We start from the raw sequence: 27,946 nt of genomic DNA, 5'->3' as shown, positions 1-27,946 counted from the left end.
AGAATATGGAATATTTTCTAGAGTGAGCTTTTGGTGGTTTCCTTCTTGCTTGCAGAGAAGACTGGCTTTCCTAAATTAGAGTGAATGGAAAGCAGTTTTTATGGGGAAGGCCTCTCTGTGTGTAGAGGGTGATGCTTGTCTAATGTATCATTTGCCGGTGACGGGTACCTTATTCATTATGCTAGTGAACTGAGTGCCTTCTTAAAGTAGGCCTGTGTTTTTCTGCATGATTATTTTCTTTTCTTTTTCCAGGAAAGTTGTGGAGCAGAAGTTTAAAGTTGGCCTATACACTCCTTAATAAACTGGGGACCAAAAATGAGCCTGTATTAAAACCTGGAGATAGGGTAATGTGTTTTTTTTTTTTTTTTTGGGGGGGGGGCGGGGGGGTGATGTTTTATTGTTTTCTAGCATACACATTCTGGACTTTTTAAAATGTACAACAGCACAATTTATGTAACTGTTATTCTTAGAAATTGAAAATCATTTGGTTCCAACCCTGGTTATAATTCTTGCATTTATATTTTGAAAAATAGTCACATGTCTCTTTCTGTGTAGCTCCTAATCAGTATACTGTTTTAAGGTACTAGTGAAAAGAAAGAGAAACCTAAATCTTTCTGTAAATAAATATTTCAATATTTGGACAACAACAGTAGCAGTCAAGGTTACTCTTTGATATTTTTCTTTGAAAAATGCCCCATAAAACTTTAAAAACAAGTTTTCTGGAGTTTTATGTAGACAGGGAATGAGAATTATGTTACTTCTAAGGAGGAGCAAATTTACATCATTTTTTCTTTAATGAAGGTGACATTAAGTTTTATTTAATAATTAGAGGTTTTTTGCACTTTCTAAATAAAAGTATTTCCAATCATCAAGCATTACTTTTCACTGGGAGTTGTAGAATAAAACACCCAACGCATACACAACAGAATTCTTCTTAGTAGACTCGTGATTACAGAATCTTCTAAACTAGCGTCGTGGCAAAGGGCAGCTAAAGTAGACTTTCACCTGTAAGTGTGACATGGGAGCATTTCATAATCTTCACTGAGCCCTAAGAAGGTAGTTTCATGTCTTCCTAACGACATGGATGCTTGTGTGCAGAAAGGAAATGGGTTGTTAAAATGTCTTTTGGAGTTAGTATTTTTTTTTTTAGAATTCTGGAAGGTTCACAATGAAACTTACCTTGGGAGTAAGTTAAGAGAATTTGAAAGTGAGAGAAGGGAAGACAGGGGTCCAATGTTATAATTAAGTTTCAGATGTTAATCTTTGAGTATCCAAACCAAGTAACAAGCTCTGCAATGATCATGACTTCTGTCTTTTTGCATCTCTTGGGGAAATTAGGGAGAGTCATTTGTCCCTGTGATGCATTACAGGTGAGATCACAGGTCTGAACATATTATGGAGGTTTCACTGTTTACCTTTTTTAAGTGAATTAACTTTATATTCATAAAGGTTTCTACCAGTGATGCTTAAATTTCCAAATGCCTTCTTGGTAGAACACGTGCATTGTTGGTTTAATTAGTAAGGATTTAATGCAGTGAATTTGTTAAAAAGTATTTGGGAATTCCCTGGTGGCTCAGATGGTAAAGAATCTGCCTGCAATACGAGAGACCCAGGTTTGATTCCTGGGTCGGGAAGATCTCATAGAGAAGGGAATGGCTACCCGCTCCAGTATCATTGCCTGGAGAATTTCATGAACAGAGGAGCCTGGCAGGCTGCAGTCCATATGGTCTCCAAGGGTCAGACACAACCGAGTGGCCAAAAAAAAAAGAAACCTTAGGTTTGCCTTAAGGTTTCATTCTTGTAGGTTCATCTCTGAGAGAAATAAGGCTTATTCTTTAATATGCTCATCTCTCTAGAGAGATTCATCACATTTATTTTATTGCTTTAGCCCTGCACTAAAGTAAATTACCTTAGGTTTTGTAAGTAATTAACTTACTGCTTAAGGTGTGTTGTTTATTGCTAAATCACCAATAGAATTAAGTGAAAAATTTCTTATGGTGGTGATGATAAATTACATTATAGTCTCTAAATTGTGCCATGTATAATCGTGGGAATGACAGAGATCCTTTTAGATTTGTGCATCCTTCTCAATAACTTAATTTTCTTTAGGCTATTAAATAGTTTGGCTTATTGTCTTCATGATAAATGTCATATGTAAGTGTACTACTTAGAGACATTGAAAGCATTAGTCTGCTTTTATTCCTGTTATTGAATGTCATTATGCCTTTTAGGTAGCCCTGGTTTACCCCAACAATGATCCAGTCATGTTCATGGTGGCTTTTTACGGGTGTCTCCTGGCAGAAGTGATTCCAGTGCCGATAGAGGTACCTCTTACCCGAAAGGTAACACTGCTTAATTTAAGAGGAATGTAGCCTGATGTAACATGTCTGGCATCTAGGTTCTTGGATCAGTTGACTCAGTTACAACACTTAAAGGGGCTTCCCTGGTTGCTCAAACAGTCAAGAATATGCCTGCAATGCAGGAGACCTGGGTTCAGCCTCTGGGTTGGGAAGATTCCGTGGAGGAGGGCATGGCAACCTACCCCAGTATTCTTGCCTGGAGAGTCCCATGGACTGGCGGGCTACAGTCCATGGGGTCCCAAAGAGTCAGACATGACTGAGCGTCTAAGCACACACCACAGAACACTTCAAACAGTTTGACCATTTTCCTAAGTACTTCACTTCACTTTCTAAAAACAGGGAAGTTGTGGAAAATTTATTTATGAATATTTTCAAGTTTCATGAAAATAAGCTATTTTCAACTAAGGTAGAATTTTTCTATATCATATATATATATACCACTTAAAAATTATGGGGACATACTTGACTTTTCAATAATTAGCTGTTATAGAAAGTCCCACCCTTGCTTCAGAGACTGTAAGTAATCCACATTTATAGTAGGTGGAATCTTTCCATAAGAGCATTTTCCTTAACATCTAAGATTTCTATTAAGTCCAAGTGTGATACAGTGATGTTGTGTTACTACTCTGGGATATAGAATTTACTTTGGCAACCCATTAGCCCTACTAAAATGAAGCATATGTAGCAAATGTCAAAGTTTAACCAAGTGATTTCTCCATGAGCTGTTTGACTCTAATTTTCTCATGCAGTTTATTATTGAGAGTTGCTGGTGAAGACAAATATGGTGGAAACTGTAGATTTACAAGAAAAAAATTTTTTTTCTGAAAGGAATAAAAAACAAAATGAGTAGCATCCCTGAAACTCTGGTTGATAGAAGGAAGTATCTTTAGATTGGTCAGGAAATCATAGGGTTGTTCTTAAATTATTAAGTTGGCAGTGTTTATGTGGTTTCATAATGATACTTTTAAGATGACATTTTAATAGAAATGCTTTAGGCTGTGTCTTTTGGTTTTGTTTCTCTGCTGCTGTTATAAGGCTTAAATCTACCTCATTTAAAATAGAATAGAAGTATATGAACTTGGGTATAATTGTCCATTTACTTTCATTGTAAATTTGGACATTTGGTGTCCATTTACATTATTTATTTTGTTCTGACCTGAATTGCTTTCCTTTTGGATTTGGGGTTATGGCTAGGTCAGGACAACTTAACCATGTTCACTTTTATTTCATTTCCTGAGATTAATTTAGAAGAGGAGTATTGCTGACCTTTGAGTAAAACGGCCACATTTGGCTGGTGGAATTCATCGTTAGCAGTGTCAGATTAATACGACATGGTTTGCACTCAGGAAATCATTGTGCTGTAGCAGTTACTTGGAGGAACATATTGTCGCTGGATTTTGACAGTTGCCAGATATCAGGGGGATTTCATGAATGTATTGCACAAGTGCCAGAGCGTCACTGAGTGTCAGATTTGGGCTTGGGTGTGCTCACGCTCACTCCCCTGCCTACCATGTTCATTATCTTCTCTCTACAGGATGCTGGGGGGCAGCAGATTGGCTTCTTGCTGGGAAGCTGTGGTGTTGCCTTAGCTCTTACCAGTGAGGTCTGTCTAAAGGGACTGCCAAAAACTCAGAATGGAGAAATCGTACAATTTAAAGGTTGGTGATATTTGCACCTGAATTATCAGTTAAAAACTAATGCTGAGTGCTTTAATTAGTGTTTTAATTTACTAGTAGCTAAGTATTTAACATATTTTCTTATTTAATTCTCACAGTCTTATGAAGTAGGTACCATTATTATCCCCATTTTACAGGTGAGGAAACTGAGACACAGAGAGGTTAAGTAACTTGCCCAAAGTCACAGCTAATATATGGCAGAGCAGCGATTTGAACCCAAATCTGTCTGAATCCATAGCCCACACTCTTAACCTTTATGCTGATGGTTGGAAAAGCTACCACTCTGTTCACTAAAACTAAATGCTACATGTAGAGGATAGACCACTAACCTCAGTGGACTTCCACTGCCAAATGGACCTCCCAGTTGTTGAGGTAATGTCAAGGCCTGGTGTTAGCGTGTGGTACGATTGTGCTTTTGAAAGAAGGTATAAATGTCTGATGATTTATCACTAAACATGAAATGAGGTATTTTCTTGGTTATAAATGATCTTGATTTGATCTCTTGATATTTAAAATGACCAATTCATTGTGAATTCCTTTTCTGATGGCTTAGGCAATTCAATTTTTATTTTGGGTTTGGTTTAGGTTGGCCCCGGCTCAAATGGGTTGTAACAGATTCCAAGTACCTTTCAAAGCCACCTAAGGACTGGCAGCCCCTCATCTCACCTGCTGGCACAGAGCCAGCATACATTGAGGTAAGTCCCAATTCTGGGACGTACATTTTGGCTTTTCCTTTGGCTTTGGTTGAGGTCCCATAAAATTTAAAACTAACTTTTTGCAGTTTTAATGTTAGTAGGTCCCCTTGGTTTGTTAGATTGCCGTCTTTTGCCCCATAAGATGCTTTCCAGTGGCCCTTCTGTCCCAATTATTTTGAGCATAACTACCTATTCATGAGAAAGACAACAAAGAAATTGACCCTTGTCATATAAGAAAGTTACAGAAGACTTTGAGAAGTTCAGAGGTTTAAGAAATGATTTACTGGCAGAGGTATTTCTCTGCTGCTTTGGGGATGGGAGTGGTAGGGGTGAGGGGGGCAGTGAGAGACTGAAGAAATGAGGAGGAAAAATAGCTGTGCTTGAAAAGAACAAATTTAACAGATGAAGAGCAAGAAGAAACAGATGGCTGGAGCGTTTGGTACTGAAGGTTATTGTGGTTGCGTGATTGATTGATGACATAATCCAGTTGAGGGATTAAGTCCTACTGCATACCAGGCACCAGGCCAAGTGCTTTAAATGCAGTATCTCAGTCAATCCTCCCAAGTACCCTGTGAGGTTGGGGGGGGGGGGGGTGCTGTTAGTAAACCTGCTTAGTAGCTGAGAAGACTAAGACTTAAACTAACTTCAGTCACCAACCAAACGGTTGTCTAAAAACTTTGACTCGAACGACGGAGCTGGAACTCAAATTCCCATCTGTTGCACTCTAAAAGCTGTGCCCTCAAGTACTCTGAATTTTGCTTGAGACAATGTTAGTAAATGTTCAACAACTTTGCTAAATAAATGAATAAACATCCATAAATTATTTAAAAAAAAAGATTTTGGGAAAAAATCTCCCCAACCTTGAGCCCTGGCTTCCTTGATAGCTCAGTTGGTAAAGAATCCACCTGCAATGTAGGAGACCCCGGTTTGATTTCTGGGTTGGGAAGATCCACTGGAGAAGGGATAGGCTACCCATTCCAGTATTCTTGGGCTTCCCTTGTGAGCGCAGCTGTTAAAGAATCCACCCACAATGTGGCAGACCTGGGTTCGATCCCTGGGTTGGAAAGATCCCCTGGAGAAGGGAAAGGCTACCTACTCCAGTATTCTGGCCTGGAGAATTCCATGGACTCTATAGTCTATGGGGTCACAAAGAGTCAGACATGATTAAACAACTTTTGCATAAAAGGGAAGAGAGGGGCTTCCCTGACTGTCCAGTGGTTAAGATTCTGTGTTTCCAATGCAAGGGCAGGTTTGATCCCTGGTCAAGGCACCAAGATCCCATATGTCATGCAGTGTAGCCAAGAAAATTTAAAAAAAGAAAAGGGAAGCGAGTGGGTGGTAACTTTAAGAGGTAACGTGCTGATGTTGGATGGAAGAAGGATTGCTTTTAGAGATGAAAGGGATATGAGTATATTTAAATGGCAGACAAGTAAACAGGCAATTAAAATACTAAATCTAGCAGTCAGCTCTCAATCCATATTATCTCTCAGTGATGACATGGTTCATCCCATCATCCTCCTTAAAACTGTTCAGTGGCTTCCCTGACTACTCACTGACCACTCCTTTTCAGGCTTCTTTATTGGTTCTTTGTAAAAGGTGAAGAGCCCTCTGTTATGTGGCTGCTGCTTAGCTCTCTGAGCATGTAGAACTACTGTCCTGTACATTTCCAGGCTTCTGCTGTTCTGCATGAACTTGCAGTTTTCACTGGAATCCTCTTATTATCCATAGGACATTGCTAGTGAGTTTCAAGTGTCCTGTGGGTAATAGGAAGCTATCAAAGTATTGTCAGCACAAGAGTGGTAAGAATAAATATGTGGTTAAAAGATGTATCTGTTTGGTGGGGTTAAGATAGGAAATGAGGAGCTTTGACAGTTATCCAGGTGAACCCAAGTTTACGGAGATGGGGATGGAGAAAAGCAGATGGATGGAGCTGAGATGCAGTAAGGAAATAGCAGAGGCAGGACTTAGTGACTGACTCTGGAGAGAGAGGAGGCAAGAAAGACACGCAGGTTTCTGACTTGGGCAACTGGAGAGATGATGGCATCCTTCACTAAGATAGAAAGTACAGCAAGAGGGACTTCCTTGCTGGTCTGGTGGCTAAGATTCCACTCTCCCAGTGCGTGCCGCAGCTAAGAGTTCTCATGCCACAACTAGAGATTCCATGTGTCACAGCAAAGATTGAAGAGCCCGTGTCCTGCAGCTTTTACTAGTATAGCCTAATAAATATATTAAAATAAATTTTTTTTTTAAGTGATGACAAGAAAAGTTTTCATGGGTGGAGAGGTGGTGTTGGTTACATTGGGTTTCAAGGGACTATGGGTCAGTCACGGTGAAGAGTTGACCCTCCAAGTCTGAATCTCTGGAAAAGAGGTCTGAGCTGGAGATGGAGAATTGAGAGTCATCAGGAGTGTGGTACCCTGATGGATAGAAGTGAAAGGAGGACTTCCCTGGTGATACAGTGGATGAGCGTCTGCTTGCCAATGCAGGGACCCTGGGTTCAATCCCTGGTCTGGGAAGATTCCACAGGCTGTTGAACATCTAAACCCATATGCCACAACTACTGAGCCTGTGCTTTAAAGCCCAAAGCTGCAACTGCTGAGCCCGCATGCCGCAACTGCTGAGCCTGTGTGCTGCCACCACTGAAGCCTGTGTGCCTAGAGCCTGCGCTCTGCAACAGGAGAGTAACTCGCACTCTCTGCAACTAAAGTAAGCCGGTGCACAGCAACAAAGACCCAGTGCAGCCGAAAATAAATAAATAAAAATTTTTTAAAGTGAAAAAAGAGGAGGAAGAACAGGACTTTCAGGGAATGCCAGCATTCAAAGGATGAGCAGAGAGAGTGAAGGGACGGGAGAGAATGTTGAACAGGAAAGAGGAGTATCACAAAAACCGAGAAAGGAAAAAGTGTCAAGAAAGGTGTCAGAAATTACAGAAAGGTCAGATACAGTGAAGTGTGCAATATGTGCTTTTGATTTAACAATAAAATGAAAAGTGACTGATCCTGGTAAAAAGCAACTGGAGGAGGTATCAAGCAGCTTCGAAGTAAAAGTGAAATTACAGCTGATTGGTCTGGAGGTGTGAATGGGCCGTCTCCCAGTCTCCCCTCCCCGCCAGGAGCTGCTGATAGACTAACGCACCTTTGGCTCTGCTTGCTGTGCTTGCCGTGTATTTGATGCTGTGCTCTGTTAATGCAGCCTGAGTCACTTGTTTGTTTCAGCTTCGTTAGCAGCCACTTCACACGGATTAACTGATTAAGTAATTAAACTTTGAAGAATTTTTCACTTTTGTTGAGCTTTGTCATTCTCTAGTCCTATCTTTGTGTGATTGAAGTTTGGGGCCCAGTTGCCCAGCTTCAGATATTTATATGAAGTGTTAAATTCAGCCCATTGTCATGGTTTTTCTGGGTTTCATTCTAGTTTTGTCATTTGAAATAACCCGTTTTATTGTTTCTTGTGTTTTTGTTTTCTGTGGTTTTTTCTCTCCTAGTATAAAACAAGCAAAGAAGGGAGTGTAATGGGAGTTACAGTGTCCCGCCTTGCAATGCTGTCTCACTGCCAAGCTCTGTCCCAGGCCTGCAATTATTCTGAAGGTCAGACTTCACCCCGTGACTGGCTGCACTGTGAGCTCAGACCTCTGTGACTGCGAGCCCTCTGCCCGGTGACTGGACTCCAGTTAATGACCGCATTCAGAGGGAAATGTTCTAAGACACATTCTTGGCTCGCTTTTGCTTTCTTCTTTTTCACAAATATGCTGTAATTTAAAGGAACGAAAATTCTGGGCAACCCAAATATGTAAAGAATGATTTCTGGAGTACAGAAATAGAGAGCTAATTAAGTCCATGTGCTTATTAGCTGTGGAATGTCAGGTACCTTCATCTCCCCATGCGTATAGAGCTGTCACCAGCTGTAAGTTTGGAGTTAGAATCAAAGAAATTCTGCTACCAAAAAGCACAGATTAAAACATAAAATGTATTCTGGATTGTTGGACTTTAGATGTGTTGTTAGATATTGCATAAGGACGATTTCCCTTAGAAGGTTCTTCACAATATTAATTCTTTTAGTGTTTTTTTATTTTTTCATAGAATGAAACAAGTTAATATGTGCTCCTTATGGCAGCATTATACAGCCACATTCTTGTTTGGTTAAAAAGTATATATATGTAATAAAATCAATCAAAATATCAAAAGGAGTTGATTGAATTATCATATATTCATATGCTGGGTTATAATCTGAGGTTTCAAAACTCAGGTTCTTAAAGATTGTTTCAGTATATTATTAAGTGGAAACAAATCAGATACAGAGCAGTATATGCCAATTTTGTTGTCAGTTATGTATCTCTATACAAGTATATAAGCTTAGAAGCATATGTGCATGTATGTAGATATGAGATATAGATTTATACATATACCACCATTTTTTTATTTTCTCTAGGAAGTATAATTTTCTACATATGCTTGTGAAACAAACATGTGATCCTTATATAATTAGGAAAAAATTATCTCAAAGACAGTGCCTAAGTCAAGGAATTCCAAATTCATTGTGTCATCTGTGACCACGTCACCCTGTGATCACTTCCCCAGCCAGTTTGAGGGGACCCTCATGTGATCAGAAGATCCTGAGAGCTTTTAGTGTTTTTTTAAAAGTACCAAGTCGGTTGTTTAACAGAGGCAAGTGACAGAATTTTGCTACTTAAGCTAATTTCCTTATGTTTTTTTCCTGGTTTTTTTTTTTTTGTCTGTTGCAGGAGAAACAGTAGTGAATGTTCTAGACTTTAAGAAGGATGCTGGGCTGTGGCATGGCATGTTTGCGGTAAGCTACACAGAATCAAGAGCTTCGTTGTACTTATGATTCAGATCACTGTGTGTACTGTGTAACCACAGCATCTCGTGGTGTCTGTATGAAGTTTAAGCTTCCAAAAGATCAGTAGTGTTTTCCAGGAGAATTTAATTTTGTGTTATGAATGGTAATTTTTTTTTTTTAAAGGAGAATGTAATTCTGTTTTTTCTCCTTGGTGTGGTTGGTCATACCCTTCACGTAATAGTATATAGTGGAACTTAGGTTCCAAAATTTTTTAAAATATCTACTATGATAGCTCAAAGCTTGAAATATTCTATCCGTGACTGTATGTTTTTCCAAGAACCTCTTCTCTTTTCTGAAGAACAAATTACCTAAATATATCTAGAACTTTGAAGCTGTGGTTAATAATATCTAACTTTCTATTGGACAGAATGCTAGAATGAGTCCGTGTTGCAATGAAAGAATATTGTAAACAAGGTAGATCAGGCTCCTTTCCACAGCAGAGGAACAGGTACGGTGCCAAGGGAGTTAGAAAAAGGTGACTTCCTCCCAGCTCTGGCCTCAATTTTTATGCAAGAGGTAGCAGTTGAATTGGACTGAGAAATGAGTAAGATAGAGTCATATGGAGATTTTTGGGAGGGGGGAGGCATTCCAAGTGGGAAAAGTTTCTTATGGAGTGTTTTGATTAGGAAGGAAGAGAGGAGAGATACAGGACCCTCAGGACCTTTGAGAGTATCTTGTCCAACTTCCTCACACATTGTAGGAGACTAAGAAAGAGTGGGAGATGAAGCCAGGGAAGAAGAGTGTTTCCCTTTTCTCCCAGGATCCCTCAGATTAGTAAAAGCCTTATTCCTTGAGCCATACATGCTTTCTAGCTCTTCTCTGAAGTCCTTCCCATTCCCTTTTTTTTTTTTTTTCCAATCGAAACTTAAGAAACCCTTGTGAGGAGTTAGAATCTTCTCTCTGTGATACACAGAGCAAGATAGGGACATGTGTGAAGAATTAGTTATAAACACCATTCTTCCCCTGAAATCCAGGTTTGTCACCATAGCTGGAAACTTGGGGAAGGGAGGAAAAAGAAGTTTGCAGTGGTATTTTGGTATCTTTGGACCACTGCACAGAATGGCCAGTCTAAGTACCAAGATTTAGTTACTCTGTCAGGCTGGGTCTCTTTGGGGACGGGAGTCCTGGGTGTGTTCAGCAGGAGAAACACCAAATTGAATGACCCTCTCAGATTGTTCAGTTTTATCTACCCAAACACCTAACAGGTCTAGGCAGGATCTCCTGTAAGTGACAGGTAAACTTTGATTTCTTGCTTTGGAAGACCCAGCCCTTTGTGGTATGTAATATGTGCTTATGCTTGCATAAGCATGTTGAAGGAAGGCACTTAGAGGGTTGGAGGGCAGTTTGGCAGTTGTCTGTTCAGTTTATTTATTTATTTTCTGACACATTGTCTTATTTTATTCAAATAGCAGTCTGTTCACACATGGTCCAAGAACACTTGAATAATAAAGCAAATATAACCACATGTTAAAAATTGGTCTTCAAACATCATAGCCAGTGATGCCACGCTTGCCTATGATCTCGCCAACATAAAATCACATCCACACCTCAGTGGCCACCCAACCATTCAGTAGAGCTTCCTTAACAGTGAGCTGTTTGAAGCTACCAGTTTTAGCACTGTTGATAATTTTTTTCAAGCTCTGAATTGCTGTAGGGATCTCAGCAGGGGTTGGAGGAACCAGCTCAACCTTGGCATAGTACCAAAACGTGGCCAATCGAGGCTTCGAGTAAGTCACAGCAGCGTTGACCAGCGCCGGGGCCTTCTCCGCGAGGTTATGGACAAACTGGGCCATGGTCCTAGGACGGAGAGCCCATCACCCCGACTGGCCGGGTGAATGTCACCCGCCTGCTGTCTGTTCAGTTTAAAAGCATGCATCCTGTGACTCAGTGGTACAACTTTTCTGTACCTACCCTGGAGAAACACTTGCCCACGTGCTAGGGAAATGAGTATAAATATGTTCCTTGAAACGTTGTTTGTGATTGCAAAAAGTTTGTCGACAACAGGGAAATACCTAAGTAAACTTGGTATAGTCATACTATGGAATATTATGCAGTGGGTTAAAAAAATATATAGATCTCTTACACTGATATAGATCGATTTCATTATGTTTTGGGCTTCCCTCATGGCTCAGATGGTAAAGAATCTGCTTGCAATGTAAGAGACCCAGATTTGATCGCTGGGTTGGGAAGACCTCCTGGAGAAGGAAATGAGAACCCACTCCAGTATTCTTGCCTAGAGAATCCCATGGATGGAGGAGCCTGGCAGGCTACAGTCCATGGGGTCACAGAGTCAGACACGACTGAGCAACTAACACTTACACAAATAGGCGTAGATTTAGCTCTAACACAGTGTAAGTGAAAAAAAGGCAAGTGGCAGATACATGTATAGTATGATGCCTTTCATGTTAAAAATACTTTTATATTTCTATGGGGAAGAATATACATATAGATACCTATAAAAAGGAATGGAAGGATTCATGGCAGATTCTTAACAATGATTATCTCTGAGGAGGAGAGGAGGGAATCAGGTTTGAGAATAGGTAGCAAAGGAGGCTTCAACCTTATAGTTAATATTTTAGATTTTTTTCAAAGAGCATTAGTGTTTGAGTATTATATGGTTAAAATTGTTAACAGTATCAATTCAGTTTTAAAATGCTAAGTGTGTATTAGATATTGATTACTTTTATCTTTCTTTGCTTTTCAGAATGTAATGAATAAGATGCATACAATTAGTGTACCCTACTCTGTTATGAAGACTTGCCCTCTCTCTTGGGTCCAAAGAGTACATGCTCACAAAGGTAGTTACACATAGCATCTAAGCTTTAATTACGTGACTGTTTGAGATTTCAGGGCTTTTCAAGTTGGTCTTCTAGAGACATACTTCTCTGCCTTGGTACCTTAACAGATTTTAGAATTTGGTTACTCTAAGATTAGATATGTTGTCTAGTTCATCTCGGTTGGTGTCCTTTCTGAAGAACTGAGATGACTGTGTGAGTCTGGGCCTGAGTTAGAGTTACTGGATGCTCTGGTGCTCGATCCTTCCTCAGCTTGGATAACGAGGCCTATCCATAGGTCTCTGTGAGCAAGGTAGTCACGTGTCCATCAGTCACTGCCACCTCAGAGCACCTGGCACCATTTCTTTGAGACCTTTCTTATTTTCTCTTAAGTGCAGTTCATGATTCCTAAAATAAATGAAAATGTTTTTACTGTAGCATATTAATATCTACCAAAGTTAGCACATGTGTGTTAACTTTACCCCTTTTGCATTTATAGCCAAGGTGGCTTTAGTGAAATGCCGAGACCTGCACTGGGCTATGATGGCTCATCGGGACCAAAGAGATGTGAGCTTGAGTTCCCTCCGGATGCTGATTGTGACGGATGGAGCTAATCCCTGTGAGTATTTCTGGAGTGTCTGTCTGGGAGTAGCCTTTCCTTTGGTAGGTTGAGGTTTTCGTCCCCTTTCCATAAGCAGTTTTTTTGTTTTTAAACATCTGTATTGAGAGAGAGTTCACATATCATGAAACTCACCCATTTAAAGTACAGTTCAGTGGTTTTAGCATGTTCATAGAGTTATAACACTATCACCATTGACCTGAGTTTAGAACATCACCATCCCCAAAAGAAACCCCATACCCGTTCGTCATCCTTTCCCATTTCCCATCCTCTGTCCCTTGGCCCCAGGCAACTGCTAATCTACTCCTTGTCTCTATATATTTACCTATTCTGGACATTTCACATAAATGTAGTCATGCTATATGTGGTTTTTTCTGACCAACTCCTTGCGCTTAGCATATTTTCAAGGTCCCTCCATGTTGTCTCCTATGTCTGGACTTTATTCCTTTATGCTGCCATATAATATTCCTTTGTATAGATATATTACATTTCATGTAGTCATTCATCATTTGATGGATCTATAAGCTTTTAAAAGCACTCTGTTCTCACTCACTTAGATCCTTTCTCTGTCATGTAACTAAAAAGAGCAATGAGGGGATAACTTACTATAACCAAGTGTCTGGACTTTATGTAAATTCCCTGTCAGCAAATCAGAAGAGTTCACAAAAGCTTTTAGAGACCTTACTGTGTTGCCACCTTTTCCCAACAAGCACAAACATCCTGAGCCTCCATAGGGTAGAATCAGGTAGAGCATTAGACACTACTGTGTTCTCTGTCATCAGTGAACTTTAGTTGGCAGTCAGTGATCATCCTGGTATAAAACACAAACCTGGGGCTGACCTTAATAAGAAACAAGTCAGCGAGTACATGAAAAGGATGGCACTAAGCCAGAATATTAGTGATGCCCTGGCTGCAATGCAGTAGTGGCTTCAGGAAGAGTTGCTTGCTTCCAAACCAGCTGCCTGTTGCCTGCAGTACACCTCTGCTATTGATTCGGCAGTTCAGTAGGAGCAGCCATATTCCACGCTGTAACTTTAAATAGTGTCAGTGACCTTTCATGGGCTGGACAAGCATTTGTTTGTCCTTGAAACCTGTCAGCCACCTCAGAGTCACGGTAAAATACTTGTGCAGAATTAATGGCTTGCCAGGTGGCTCAGTGGTAAAGAATCTGCCTGCCAATGCAGAAGACGCAGGAAATGCAGTTTCGATCCCGGGGTCAGGAAGATCCCCCGGAGAAGTGAATGGCAACCCACTCCAGGATTCTTGCCTGGAAAAAATCTCATGGACAGGGTCCATGTGGTCACAAAGAGTTGGGCACGACTGAGCATACACTCACACAAACGATGTACAAATGTGTCAGCTTTCTGTTCTTTACCAGTTTCCTGCAGTAATGAAGATCACACTTTCAAGCTTTCAGGTTGATCTGTTTCAACTCCTCAGGGTCTGTGTCATCCTGTGATGCCTTCCTGAGTCTGTTCCAAAGCCATGGTCTGAAACCCGAGGCCATCTGTCCATGTGCTACTTCTGCCGAAGCCATGACTGTCGCGATCCGCAGGTATCGTTCAGAACGCTGGTGCTCTTGATGGCTGTTACAGCTCTGATCCAATGTGCAGAACTGACCGGGTGCTGACAGAGGGGTGAGGTCTAATGTTCTGCTTCATAAGCCTGAAAATGAAGATGACTTTGTAGAGCAATTTGAAGCATCTCATTTATTATTCCTACTATTGCCCTAAGTGTACCTAGGAAACTGGAATTTTATTTCAGCTGTTCTCATCTTGTATTTGTGAATTAGTTCTTTTTCTCTCTTCAGAATCCTTAGTATCTTAGACAAGAAATGTACTCGATCGTAGCTTACGTGAGGGTACTACCTGTACATGTAGTACACTCAGGCCAATATATTATTTTATTAAACAATTTATTTATTAATTATTTGGCGGCAGAAAGTCTCAGATGTGGTAAGTGGAATCTAGTTTCCTGACCAGGGGTTGAACCTATGCCCCCTGCATTGGGAGCATGAGGTCTTAACCATTGGACCACTAAGGAAGTCCTCAAGCCAATATATTCTTAACAACCAATTAAATTTTACTTTTTCCACCATGCTTTGCAAGTGTGAATTTGATTAATTTGGCAGATTTTTAGTAGAAAAAATGAGGATTTTTGTTTGTGTGGTACCCAGAGAAAATTTCTCTTTCCTCCATATTCATATTTTTCTCTTAATAGCTTATAATTTGACAAATTTGATAAGTTTATTTTGTCTTCAGACCTGGAGTTCCAGGGGCCCCTTTGCCAGGAAGAGCCATTCTGTCCATGAATGGATTGAGCTATGGGGTAATACGGGTCAACACTGAAGATAAAAATTCAGCACTGACTGTTCAGGATGTGGGCCATGTGATGCCTGGGGGTGAGTTCTCAGGAGCGCCATTTGCTTTTCATAAGATGTGTCTTTAGAGATATGGAAGCTGATGAAATGTGATCCAAAATTAGTATTTAGACCCTTTGTAAGAGTCTTACCTTCCAGCAGAATTGGGTGATTTAATTGTGAATGTTTCAGGTACAGTTGTTCACATGGATAGCTAAACACTTGAGTGATGCTAAAGTAGTCTGGTTTTCACAATAGTTACCAAGATGTTGGGCTGACAGAAAGTTAGAGTACTCTGCGTCCTGTGTGTTTGAGATTGATCTGTGTGAGGGTAAATTAACTGAACCCGTTTCCTCAGACTTTGCAGTCATTTTTAATGTCAGTCTTTAAAAGCTTCAGTCTGCATCTGCTGTATGTTCTGTGTGCTGAATTTAAAAAATTACCTTCAGGACCAAAAGATGGAAATTTCAGGTGTACCTAGACAGTGTCAGGTCTCTTTTTAACATTCCTGTGGAGTATTCTAACTTAATGCCTCTCAATAAATGGGAAACTTTCCTGGGTTCATTAGGATGAGGCTGTTTCTGCGAAGGTTTTCCAGACTGTCCCTTGACTGTGTTTTCTGTACCCTAGGGATGATGTGCATTGTGAAACCCGATGGACCTCCTCAACTCTGCAAAACAGATGAAATTGGAGAAATCTGTGTCAGCTCCAGGACAGGAGGCATGATGTACTTTGGGCTTGCTGGGGTGACCAAAAACACATTTGAGGTATTTGATGTTTGAGTTGCATGGGGAGAATGTTGGGTCAGCTATGGCGGCTGAGCTGGCTGATGGGAAATATACCTTGCAGCAGTTGGGAGTGTGTGCTCTGGAGTCGGGGTGCTCGGGGTCCAGCCCTGAGAGCCACAGCCTAGCTGGCCCTGGGTGAACTGCTTAACCTCTCTGTGCCCACTTTCCTTCTCTAATGAATGAATGTTTATAGAGTGCTTAGACCAGCACCTGGCACACACAAAATGTTTGTGCTTATCTCTTAAAAGAGTCCTCAGGGAAACTCACCCTGGTTAGTGCCCCATGGTCTGAGCTTCACAGTCCCCCATATTAACTAGTTACCTAACTCTGGCTGCTCTGGGCCTTGATCGCAGCACATGGGCTTTCTCTAGCTGTGGTGCTTGGGCTTTCCATAGTCGTGGCTTCTGTTGCTGCAGAGCATGGGCTCTAGGGTGCAGGGGCTCAGTAGTTGCAAGTCACAGGCTTAGAATAATGTGTAGAATCTTCTCGAACCAGGGATCAAACTCACGTCCTCATCATTGGCAGGCGGATTCTTAACCACTGGACTACCAGAAAAGTCCTGTAAGCCCCAAGGTTTAATTCTGAGAGTGCAGTGAGAATGGATTCATCTTTCAAGAGTAGGCTCAGGTTAGCCAAGCTTGTAAAGACTGATGTATTAAAGCAAATATGCTCCAATAAAAATTAATTACAGAAAAATAGATGGATGTAAATTGGAATGCCAGCTTCCTAATGAAAAATGAAAACCTGGTCTGTCACAGGGGCAGATTGCTCTGGTTATTCAGGCTTTCAGTGAGAGAAATATTTATTGAGTGCCTTCTGCGTGTCTGGCACTATTTTCCATGCTTGTGATACGTCAGGAAAAACCCAAAACTCCTCATATAGTTCATTTTTCAGTGAAACTAGCGCATCATTTTCCTGCAGGCAGTTCTGCATGTGAAGCCAAATTGTAATGAAAGTCTGCCTGGTGAGCCTGGAAATCAGAACAGGCATGATTAATTGTCTGTATTTCCTAACTGGGATTAACCTGCCTCAGGCTCCCTTTTAGGGAGCAGAGAACTCCAGTTTGTGGGCCATGTTCCCTTCACATTAAACAGGGGTTATATGACCACTGCCAGTTCTCAGTTCTTTTAGCTTCCCTTGTGGGCTTCCTTGATGGCTCAGATGGTAAAGAATCCACCTGCAATGCAGGAGACTCAGGTTCGATCCCTGGGTCAGGAAGATCCTTTGGAAAAGGGAGTGGCAACCCACTCCAGTATTCTTGCCTGGAGAATTCCATAGACAGGAGCCTTGCAGGGTACTGTCCATGGGGTTGCAAAGAGTCAGACACGGGTGAGTGACTAACACTTTCACTTTTCTGTTAATCCAGACAAGTGGTTCTTAGTCTCAGTATGGTTATGGCACATCTGTGTGCCATCCCATATAAAAATCAGCACATGTAATTATGTAATAATAGGTGTAAATGGCAGGAGAATGTTATATTTATGTGTGGTGTGGTGGCTGAAAAAGGTTCCATCATCTATGTTTACACAGTCTAAAATGATATGATAGAAATTATTAAATATTTAAAAATTATTTTAAGTAATTTATTGCTAAATTAAATTTAATACCATCTTTTATTACCATCATCATCATCATCATCACTACTACATTCTTGGCCTACCTTCAAAAGTTATGACCACAACAACAATAAAAAAAGAAAACAAAGCAAAAAACAAGTTGTGACCAATTCATAAACTCTTAAAGCACATGTTCACTGCCATTCTCTTGGCTTATTTTCACAGGCGACTATCTTTGCTAAGGGTATATACATTTTACTAATTCCAATCTCACCTTATTTCTCTCTTAAGTGCTTGGACTACATGTTTGCATCTGAGTTTTTCTTCATTGCGCTTTCCTAATGTAAATAAGATTCTCAAGCAGTGTTTGAAGTTACTAATAATGTTTTAATACATTCCCCTATGAGGGCAAGTGCCTAGCCAAACTTCTCGGATTTAATACTAAGCTTCTAGGTCCATCAGATCAGATCAGTTCAGTTCAGTTCAGTCCCTCAGTCATGTCCGACTCTTAGCGGCCCCAAGAATCGCAGCACGCCAGGCCTCCCTGTCCATCACCAACTCCTGGAGTTCACTCAGACTCACTTCCATCGAGTCAGTGATGCCATCCAGCCATCTCATCCTCTGTCGTCCCCTTCTCCTCCTGCCCCCAATCCCTCCCAGTGTCAGAATTTTTTCCAATGAGTCAACTCTTCCCATGAGGTGGCCAAAGTACTGGAGTTTCAGCTTCAGCATCATTCCCTCCAAAGAAATGCCAGGGCTGATCTCCTTTAGAATGGACTGGTTGGATCTCCTTGCAGTCCAAGGGACTCTCAAGAGTCTTCTCCAACACCACAGTTCAAAAGCATCAGTTCTTCGGCACTCAGCTTTCTTCACAGTCTAACTCTCACATCCATACATGACCACTGGAAAAACCATAGCCTTGACTAGACAGACCTTTGCTGGCAAAGTAATGTCTCTGCTTTTGAATATGCTGTCTAGGTTGGTCATAACTTTTCTTCCAAGGAGTAAGTGTCTTTTAATTTCTTGGCTGCAGTCACCATCTGCAGTGATTTTGGAGCCCAAAAACAAAGTCTGACACTGTTTGCCCATCTATTTGCCATGAAGTGGTGGGACCAGATGCCATGATCTTTGTTTTCTGAATGTTGAGCTTTAAGCCAACCTTTTCACTCTCCTCTTTCACTTTCATCAAGAGGCGTTTTAGTTCCTCTTCGCTTTCTGCCATAATGGTGGTGTCATCTGCATATCTGAGATTACTGATATTTCTCCCAGCAAGCTTGATTCCAGCTTGTGCTTCTTCCAGTCCAGTGTTTCTCATGATGTACTCTGCATATAAGTTAAATAAGCAGGGTGACAATATACAGCCTTGATGTACTCCTTTTCCTATTTGGAACCAGTCTGTTGTTCCATGTCCAGTTTTAATTGTTGCTTGCTGACCTGCATATAGGTTCCTCAAGAGGCAGGTTAGGTGGTCTGGTATTCCCATCTCTTTCAGAATTTTTCACAATTTATTGTGATCCACACAGTCATGTGATGAAGAAATTTTGAAATCTGCAGTAGGAATTTAATGACAGTGAAGTGGAATAAAAATCTGAACCAAAAAAGAAGAAAACTATTGCATTGATTTTGCAGATTAAAATTTTTCTAATATTTTTCTTACTGGATTTTTACATTTAAACCCTCTGAGAATTTTCCAGTGTGGTTAATACTTCACTAGAAAAAGATCTAAAAATGGCTGGTTGGAAGATAAAAGTGAGTTTTAAAAATAAACTACTGGTAGGGAATTCCCTGCTGGTCCAGTGGTTAGGACACCTCCCGTTCAGTGTGGAGAGCCAGCTTCAACTTCTAGTCAGGGAACTAAGATCTCACAAGGTACGTGGTGTGTCCAAGGAAAAAAAGCTTTGATGAGAAAAACTTTGTAACACATATGAATACAAAGAATTTTCCAGTGTCATCACTTACTAATTGATATGAGGCAATTGAAATTCTCCGTGCCTCACTTTCTCATCTGCAAAATGAAAATATTCTTTCTCACAGGGTTTTGTTGATTATTTCTAAAGTATTTACACTTGTGCCTGGCACACGATAAGCATTTAATAAATGTTAGATCTTGTTATAGTTATTCCCTATATAAAAGAAAGAAATCTTAAAAATTAAAGGGAAAAATCCAGTCAAATAGAAAAAGTAGACAGGAGGCTTGACTAGGCTATTCACTAAGGAAGTACAGATGCCTGATAAGCAAAGGAAAGGAAATTCATCTGTATCAGTAATAAAGAAATGCAGTTAAAGTGACAGTAGGATTTTTTTTTTTTTTTTTGCCTACCAGATTGGCAAAGTTTGGAAAAATTGTTAACATATATTAGCCAAAGAATAGGGAAAGCATTCTAATATGATATTGGTAGAGTGTAAATTGCTATAATAGTTTCGTAGGACAGCCTGTTAAAATTGAAGAGACTGATGCACAGAAATATGTACAGCAGTATTCAGTAAAGCACTATTAGCAATAGTGAAAAGTTAGAGTGACCTACCTAGCCAGAAAGACTGGTTACATTCTAATAGTCCTAATTCTGATGGTTTCTTGGGTACAGACTCTGGGCCAGGCGCTGTGCTTATGTCTGCAAATCTGTTTACTTTCCCTTGATCTTTACCCTGAGGCTGTGAGAGGCATTGGGAGTTCCATTTTATAGACAAAGAAACTGAGGTTTAGAGAAATGTAGGAACCTCCTCAAGACCCACATTACTAGTAAACGGCAAAGCCAGACATTGAATTTTTATCTGACTCCACACGCTACGTTATGTCATCACCATGGTGATGGTATATTATAGAATTCTTGTACAAAGGGGGATAGATTGACTGTTACCAACTTGAAAAGGGATCCAGAATATATACACTATGTGAAACACACATAATACATGAAAAAAGCAAGTTACAAAACAGTGTGTATTATGAGCCCTTTAAAAAAATCTCAGTTTATTGATCTATGAATCTTAAAAAGTCATCTAGAGAGATAAACAACAAATTATAAATGTTATCTCTTAAGAGGGTACGATTCTTGGGTTCACTATGTATATAATTTTAGTTTTCAACAAGCATGTATCACTGTTTAAAAGTTTTTTAAAAACATTTAAAAAATTAAATGCTTTGTTTTTTTTTTTAAGCTAACATTTTCACTTCTGCCTTTTAGGTGATTCCAGTGAATTCTGCCGGCTCTCCTGTTGGAGATGTACCGTTCATCCGGTCGGGATTGTTGGGGTTTGTGGGGCCAGTAAGTGATGCTTTCATGTTTGTTTTGGTGCACCTGATCCAAATATTTGTACTTTAGTTCACAGAACAAATTCTGATTAGTCCAAGAGTATTCCAGGGCCGCTTAACTTATATTTAGAGCAGTTTCTGAAAAAGTGTCATAAAATGAGTAATGTTTATTGCTTCCATTACCCAAATTCATTTTATTCCTTCAAACCAAGACATTATTTTTTTACTTTCAAAACTCTTTTCACTTATTCTTGCTACATTGCTTTGATTTGATTAATATATTTAAGTAAGTTAGAAGAGTGCTGAAAAAGTTCCCTTCAACAGCAAATGGAAACCATAATATTGTACAAATCATTTTCGTACAGATTATCAGTACTGCCTCAGGTGTAACAGAAAATTCTTTGAAAGGAAATAATTTGTTTTTCAGCAGATAGAATTTACAGGTCCTAGGTTTACAGAGACAATTAGGATACAAAACCTATTCTCAAAGAGCTCACTGTTAGCTTCATGAGCTGGTGAGAAAGGCAGAAGCCAGACCATGGAGGGCCTTATATAAAATAATGGAAAGTTTGGATTTTATTTTGAGCCAACATATTTCCCCCATCTCTTAATTACCTTCATACTCTCTTTTTCTCATTGTAACAGTTCAAGTTGTATGAGAAAAGATCTAATTTTATTTTATTTCCTCCCCATCATTAATAGGTGGATAGTGGGGGTGAGGGCATATCTCTAAGAGAATCACTTCCAGAAAGAGACATCTACACCTACTCTCTTGACTTACTCACTTAGCCCCAAGAAATTCTCAAAAACCGAGCTCCTTTTAGCTTCTGTTCCACTACTGAGGTCTAAGATGGAGCTCCAGCCATCACATCTGCATTCCATCAAACAGGACGGTCCTACTATCTCTTAAGACAGAGTCCCTGAAGCTGCTGAGCAACACTTCTTAGATCTCATTGTTCTGAACTAGTCACCTGGCCAAACCTAGCTGCAAAGGAGGCTGAAATGCAGTCTTTATTTAGGTCAGCCATGCCCAGCTAGAAATCCTGTTGCTGTGAAAGAAATGGAGAAACAGATGTTGGGGGACTGGCAGTGACTGTCTTACTCTCTTTATTTACATCCACTTTCAGCTTGTGCTGGCAATGGCTGATTCTCTTTTGTCTTCTGGGATGACAGAAGGATGGACCAGTAGCTTCTTGAGACTAGAGATTATGTCTTACAGAGCCTCATCAGTGTGTGGCACTACATTGTACTTAGTGAAACAATGAGTGACATTCAAATGGAGATGATTATTAGATAATTCAGTATATGTAAATGGTCCAAAAATTTAGGAATTCTGTAACGAATGAGAAAAGTTAGTTTATTGCAAATGTGTCTGGGAAAATTATTGATAAAATTATATGAAATAATAAATAATATAATTATTTATACAAATGATGCTTTTAGGACACTGACAGCAGTCTTCCTGCAGCTCAGTTATTTTATTGGAAAGGAGAGGCTCTTACGATTCCTTAGACCTTTCTTTATTAACATTTCTAATCTTACCAGATGGAAACATTACCCTTCTGAATCGAGACATTCATTCTCCCATTGAAACTCTTTTACTCTCTTCCTAATTCCAGTGTTAAGTGGCTTAACAATTTTCTCCTCTGCATCGATTCCACGAATAAGTACAAGACGATGAACTAATAACATAATCCCTGACTGGAGAAGTGAACTGTGCTCATTTGGCACCCTAGTTTCCATCTTTAAGAATTCCTAGTGGTCTAGTGGTTAAGGCTCTGCACTTCCGCTGCAAGGGGCATGGGTTTGATCCTCGGTCAAGGAACTAAGATTCCACATGCCGCTCTGTGTGGCCAAAAGTAAAGTAAAATTCCTCCCTAAGAAAGAATATGAATGGATTGTTATCTTATGTACTATGAAGACCCCATCAATTAAAAGATGCCACTAATTCTGAGATATCAAACACTTTCTTAGATTCTATAAAATGTGGTATTTTATTTCAAGATTCATTTCAAGGCAGGGAGTAAAATGTCTGTTTCACTATTTAAATTTTATAAATCTCTATTACTTTTCAGGGCAGCTTGGTGTTCGTGGTTGGGAAAATGGACGGGTTACTCATGGTTAGTGGTCGAAGACACAATGCTGATGACATTGTTGCTACTGGACTGGCCGTTGAGTCAATAAAGACTGTTTATAGAGGAAGGTGAGTAGTACAAGGTTCAGATGTTAGCACTGCCGGTGAAATCTAAAAATCTCTCTAATGTGAGTTATGTTCTGTAAATCCTCTAGATTAGATTGTTTTTTATTAAGTGTAATAGAAACCAGGCTTGCATTATTTATCTTAGAATGTCTGATTCTTTGGCTGTAATTGAGAGGAATGAGATAACCATATTCTAGTTTTTTATTTTGATTTCAGTATTTGATTATTACTGTTTGTTGAGTCATGAGGACAGAGGAGAATTCTGAAACGTTGAACTTCCTACATTCCTTCAATACAGAAGTCAGCCCATCCAGTCTAATTGAGACAGGTGCTATACTGTAGGAGTTTTACATCTAAGTGTGTATTCTCTTACTTGACTCCAAATTCTTACACCATTTTAATGCAGAGATTTACATGGCACATAAGTGCTAGTTTCAAATTCCATGGATGAGGTCAATTAGATAGCCTTTTTTCTTTGATTAAATAATAACGTAAGAAGAGATATTTGAGTAATTGATATCCTATGCGGTAGTTTTCAGTCATGGATATATGTCTAAAGCAGTCTTGATGTCCCTTAGGTTTTGAAGGAGTAAGAAAAACTGACCAAATGAGTAGAGAACCAGTTCCTAAAACATGTAGTTTTTTGTAACGGAGTAGCCTCCTGTGAGATTCTGTCTTTGGTCACGGTCACATCACCAGCACTCAGCACGCAGCGCACGCAGTCAGTGTTCATTAAATACGTGTGGGTGAAAGGAAGGAAGGAAGGGAGGTGGTCAGGCACGCCAGCGTCCTCAGCCCTCTGCCTTCCCATTATTTCACACGTTCATTCAGCAAGCGTGTGTTGGCTGCCAGCTGCGTGCCACTTAGGTGCTCGGGGTGTGGCGTGAACAACACAGACCGTGTCTGCCCTCGGGAAGCTCACGTTCTCATTGGGGGAAGAGCAGGTTAAGGTAACCACATAGGGAAACAGATATCACGACCACGTGAGCTGGTGATGGGGACAAAAATGACACATGGGGTGGGGGTTCCTGCTGGTTATGTGGGGGAAGGTGGTGGCCCGGGATGCTTCACTAGCAGGGGGACGTTTGAGCGGAGACCTCACTCAGAGCACCCCTCCCCTGGCCCGCCAGGTCCCCTGTGGCCGTCCGGGCAGGTCTGACCTCTCCCCACCACTCTCTGCTTCACCACCCTGCTCCAGGCACACTGGCCTTCTTGCTGTTCCTCAAACCTGCCAAGCTCGTTCCTACCTCAGAACCTTTTCGCTTTCCGTTCCTTCTGCCCGGAAACCTCTTCCTCCAGATCTCGGCGTGGCTCGCGTCCTCACCTCATTCAGGTCTCTGCTCCAATGTCCGCCCCTCAGGGAGGCGCTGCCCACCTCCACACACTGCTCCACCCCCGCCCTGCCTCGGTCCCCCAGTGTATAGCACGACATGACATTATTTCATATTTATTTGTTTGTTCTGTCTCCAACACGCAAGCTCCACGAAGACAGGGACTTTGTCTTTTTTATTGCTCCGTCCCAACATTCACGACAGTGGTGCTTAGTACATGTTTTTTGCGTCCTCGTTTCAATGGTAATGATTGTGACGTTTTCTTTTTGAAAGTACTCATTCCTGGGCAGTGCAATGGGCATGTCTCCTCTCTGTATTTCCAATTGAGCAAAGCAAATAGGACTGATTGTGAAGGAGTCCTGATGTGTTTGATCTGTCTCTCTTAGAATTGCTGTGTTTTCTGTGTCTGTATTTTATGATGAGCGCATCGTGGTGGTTGCGGAACAAAGACCCGACGCTTCCGAGGAAGATAGTTTCCAGTGGATGAGCCGTGTGCTACAGGTAAGCACGCAGGGTCTCTGCCGGGATGGTTGGCTTTGCTGTCAAAGGCGACAGCAGCCACTGCTGAAGCATTTTCTTCAGTGGACCAGTTACGCTGCTGCCTTCTTTTCCTGCCAGTAACTACTCAGATATTCTGGGTAATGTTAGCAAAATCAGATCATTAATAGCATGCCTCCTTATGGACCACAAAATATTTTTCTGCTCAGGTTGCCAAAAACAATTGAATTTGACTTGCCTCAGCAAGTTCTTTTGCTCTTTTGTGCCTCAGTGTTTTCTACCCACAAACACTTTAACTGTCCAAATGTGGAACACATGCTTGACATAATTAGTTCCCATGCCAGCAGCCACAGTCTTCCTACTTGCTTCAAGTGGTGCCTGATATGAGCTGTTGTTCTGACTTTGAAGGAGCTTTACTGTGAAGTTAGAGATCTAGGTGAAATAAACCACTAGGGAAGGAGGAAAATTTGGGCTCAATAGGAAAGATGTGTTTTAGGGGATCAGGCTAGAATGATGCAGAGAGCCTGGTGTTCGTTTAGAATCATACTTTGAATCCCAGCTTTACTCCCTACCATATAAATGCCTTTAGACCATATGCTTCACCTCACTTGAGTGTCTTTCCTAAATCTGTAAAGTGGGGACAAACTTATCTGTATTTCAGAGCTATTGGAAGGTTAATGGATATGGTAATTAGATAATGAAATATTTAGTGCCTGCATTCAGTAAAAGATGATGGTGATTATCGTTAACATAAAAAGAATCATCATAAGCAAAATCTCTAGTAGAGAATTGAGAGAATATTTGTTGGATGAATGAATGGTCTGGAGGAAGCATGAACTGTCTTTCTCATGCAATTTATATGTGTTGGGGTTGTCCCCAGTGTCTGTAACTTGTCTGCTTGGGTCATTTGGATTTATTTACTGCCACCTAGTAGTAAAGCTGTGGAAATGAGGTGAGCATGAGATGAGTGATAGCACTAGATGCCTTGGAAGATTCATCTGTCTGCAGGATCTGTGATTCTGAATTGTCAGCTGGCAGAGCATAGGCTGTTTGTAGTGGAAAATCAGAGAAAGGAAAGAGAATCTACTGAAGATAGACTAGATAGAAAAAAGCGGGGAAGAAAGTAGGACTGGGTGGTCTCTGAAAGATGATTAAAAATCAGACTTGCTAAGAGAATTTTTTTCATACTGTTCATATTTTCAAACACACTGCTTGTTTCATTCAGAAAGAATTTTGGGGAATAGTGGTAGACTCTTGTGGTGAATTATGCATTTTTCCTGTGATAGGAAGCAAATTCCCCAGGTTGTTATTCTCCCCTGGAAAGCAACTGTAAGAATTAGATGCAGTGCTATCTCACTAATCCAAGTTTTTGTTAAAATCATTTTGGGTTTGATTAGGGTGTGAAATAAGAGGTCATTATCTTATTTGTAACTTCTCAGCTTGGGGCTTTTGGATCCATAGAAGAATAGTTGGAATACCATATGTTCTGTAGGTTAGAGCCCAGAGGTTGTTTAAATTCCAGGTCTGTGTATGATATAAATTAACTCAGCCCCTTCTAAGGACGGTGGTCAGTAAATGACTTACCAGGTGGTGTATTTTTTTTGCTTGGCCATGCAACTTGTGGGATCTTAGTTCCCCAACCAGGGATTGATCTCATACTCCCTGCCATGAAACCTGAGTCCCAACCACTGGACCGCCAGGGAAGTCCCCAGGTGGTATATTTTCAGTGGAAAATCCAGGCCACACATGATGCATTTTCATATTCTAAGATACCAGAGACTTAGGAACTCTTGCAGACTTCCCATTTCCTAGTTATTGCTGTTGGTTAGTGGGATAGTCTGAGGAATATGCAATTCAAGTTTATTCCTTTGCCGTCTTAAGCCTTTTTAATAAAAGAGCTTAATCCATCTTTTATGGCTCTTGGTCCATTCTTCTCAGGCTGGATCTCCTCTTCATTAAGACTTGTGGGTAATACAAAAGAATCCTCTCAGGACTTCCTAGTGCTTCAGTGGTTAAGACACTATGCTTCTACTGTGAGGGGTGGGGTTCGGGGGTGGGGGCAGGTTCAGTCCCTGTTCTGGGGATTAATATCCTACATGCTGCATGGTGATGCTAAAAAAAGAAATAATAAAAAAAGAACCCTTTCACCTGGTATGTTTGGAACTGGTATTGATAGTTGAGCAGTTAGTTTTCAAAGGCGATTGAAGCAGAAAACTGTAACAATGAGAAATTCTTCAACTGTTAAATTTGAACACAAAATATACAAGTGTGCTTTCATTCAGTGCAGAGGCCTGTGCCTCTGAGTACACCAGTTTGAGTTCCAGATCAGCTTACTTCCATAAACTACATCCAAATGCATTGTCTTTAGTTTCTGGTTTCATTTCAAGTTAGACTAGAACATGAGTATTTGAAAAGAAACTAGAATACATAATACTTGCCTTTTAGAATGAACTTGCCCATTCCTATGAATATCAACTGTAGTTTGTTAGGAGCTCACCTCTAATAAGTCTTTAAAAGCATAGCCCTTCGTATTGTTTTGCATTCATATTTTATGATTTGATACAGTAGTTAATTAAATTGTATAAACAACAGTACCAGGAACAGCAGGTGTGGAAGGTATAGAAGCAGGCACAGCTGATGCTCAGTGAGTGCAAAGCTGGGTGGTTGGAGCAGGGGTGCGCCCCACACCCTGGGAGCAGGTGGCCTCCAGGACTCAGCGTGCAGTGGCCTCCCCTAGACGTTTTGCAAATGGGATGCCTACTAACCTGGTGAACCATTTAAGCAAGGGCTTGCTTACAGAGGTTCTGTTGTGGTCATACTAGAAATACTTCGCCTCTATTTAATGAGCTATGTTGGACATCTAAAATATTAAAAGAACCAAAACAAATTTGTAGGTTTTAGACATTATCACTCAAGAGAGAACACATTGAGGCTTGGAAATCAGTAACCACCTCTGTCCATTTAGATTGTATTTCACTCCACT

The 27,946-nt window shown here is 40.5% G+C and overlaps 2 protein-coding genes across 6 annotated transcripts in view; one reads left to right on the top strand and one right to left on the bottom strand.

The window, feature by feature from the left end:
• The window catches only part of DIP2B (disco interacting protein 2 homolog B), a 230,844-nt gene that overhangs the window by 170,114 nt on the left and 32,784 nt on the right, over positions 1-27,946 (top strand). For all 5 annotated transcript variants that reach the window (XM_060412600.1, XM_060412599.1, XM_027967334.3 and 2 more), the window contains 14 exons: positions 253-344; positions 2,232-2,342; positions 3,895-4,018; positions 4,622-4,731; positions 8,216-8,318; positions 9,473-9,537; positions 12,293-12,386; positions 12,862-12,981; positions 14,422-14,536; positions 15,243-15,382; positions 15,971-16,107; positions 20,867-20,947; positions 23,010-23,137; positions 24,852-24,966. In XM_060412600.1, coding sequence (XP_060268583.1) covers positions 253-344; positions 2,232-2,342; positions 3,895-4,018; positions 4,622-4,731; positions 8,216-8,318; positions 9,473-9,537; positions 12,293-12,386; positions 12,862-12,981; positions 14,422-14,536; positions 15,243-15,382; positions 15,971-16,107; positions 20,867-20,947; positions 23,010-23,137; positions 24,852-24,966 — 1,535 coding nt within the window. The remainder of the gene's footprint in view (positions 1-252; positions 345-2,231; positions 2,343-3,894; positions 4,019-4,621; positions 4,732-8,215; positions 8,319-9,472; positions 9,538-12,292; positions 12,387-12,861; positions 12,982-14,421; positions 14,537-15,242; positions 15,383-15,970; positions 16,108-20,866; positions 20,948-23,009; positions 23,138-24,851; positions 24,967-27,946) is intronic.
• On the bottom strand, positions 10,952-11,437 carry LOC101118348 (ATP synthase subunit g, mitochondrial-like). Its single transcript, XM_042246743.2, has one exon. The coding sequence runs from the start codon at positions 11,379-11,381 to the stop codon at positions 11,124-11,126; it is 258 nt and encodes an 85-aa protein (XP_042102677.1). The 5' UTR covers positions 11,382-11,437; the 3' UTR covers positions 10,952-11,123.

This window comes from Ovis aries, chromosome 3, assembly GCF_016772045.2.
Source record: "Ovis aries strain OAR_USU_Benz2616 breed Rambouillet chromosome 3, ARS-UI_Ramb_v3.0, whole genome shotgun sequence".
In the NCBI taxonomy this organism is placed as follows: domain Eukaryota; kingdom Metazoa; phylum Chordata; class Mammalia; order Artiodactyla; family Bovidae; genus Ovis; species Ovis aries.
Note: the sequence above shows the minus strand (reverse complement) of the source record. Positions and strands in the feature narration are given on the sequence as shown.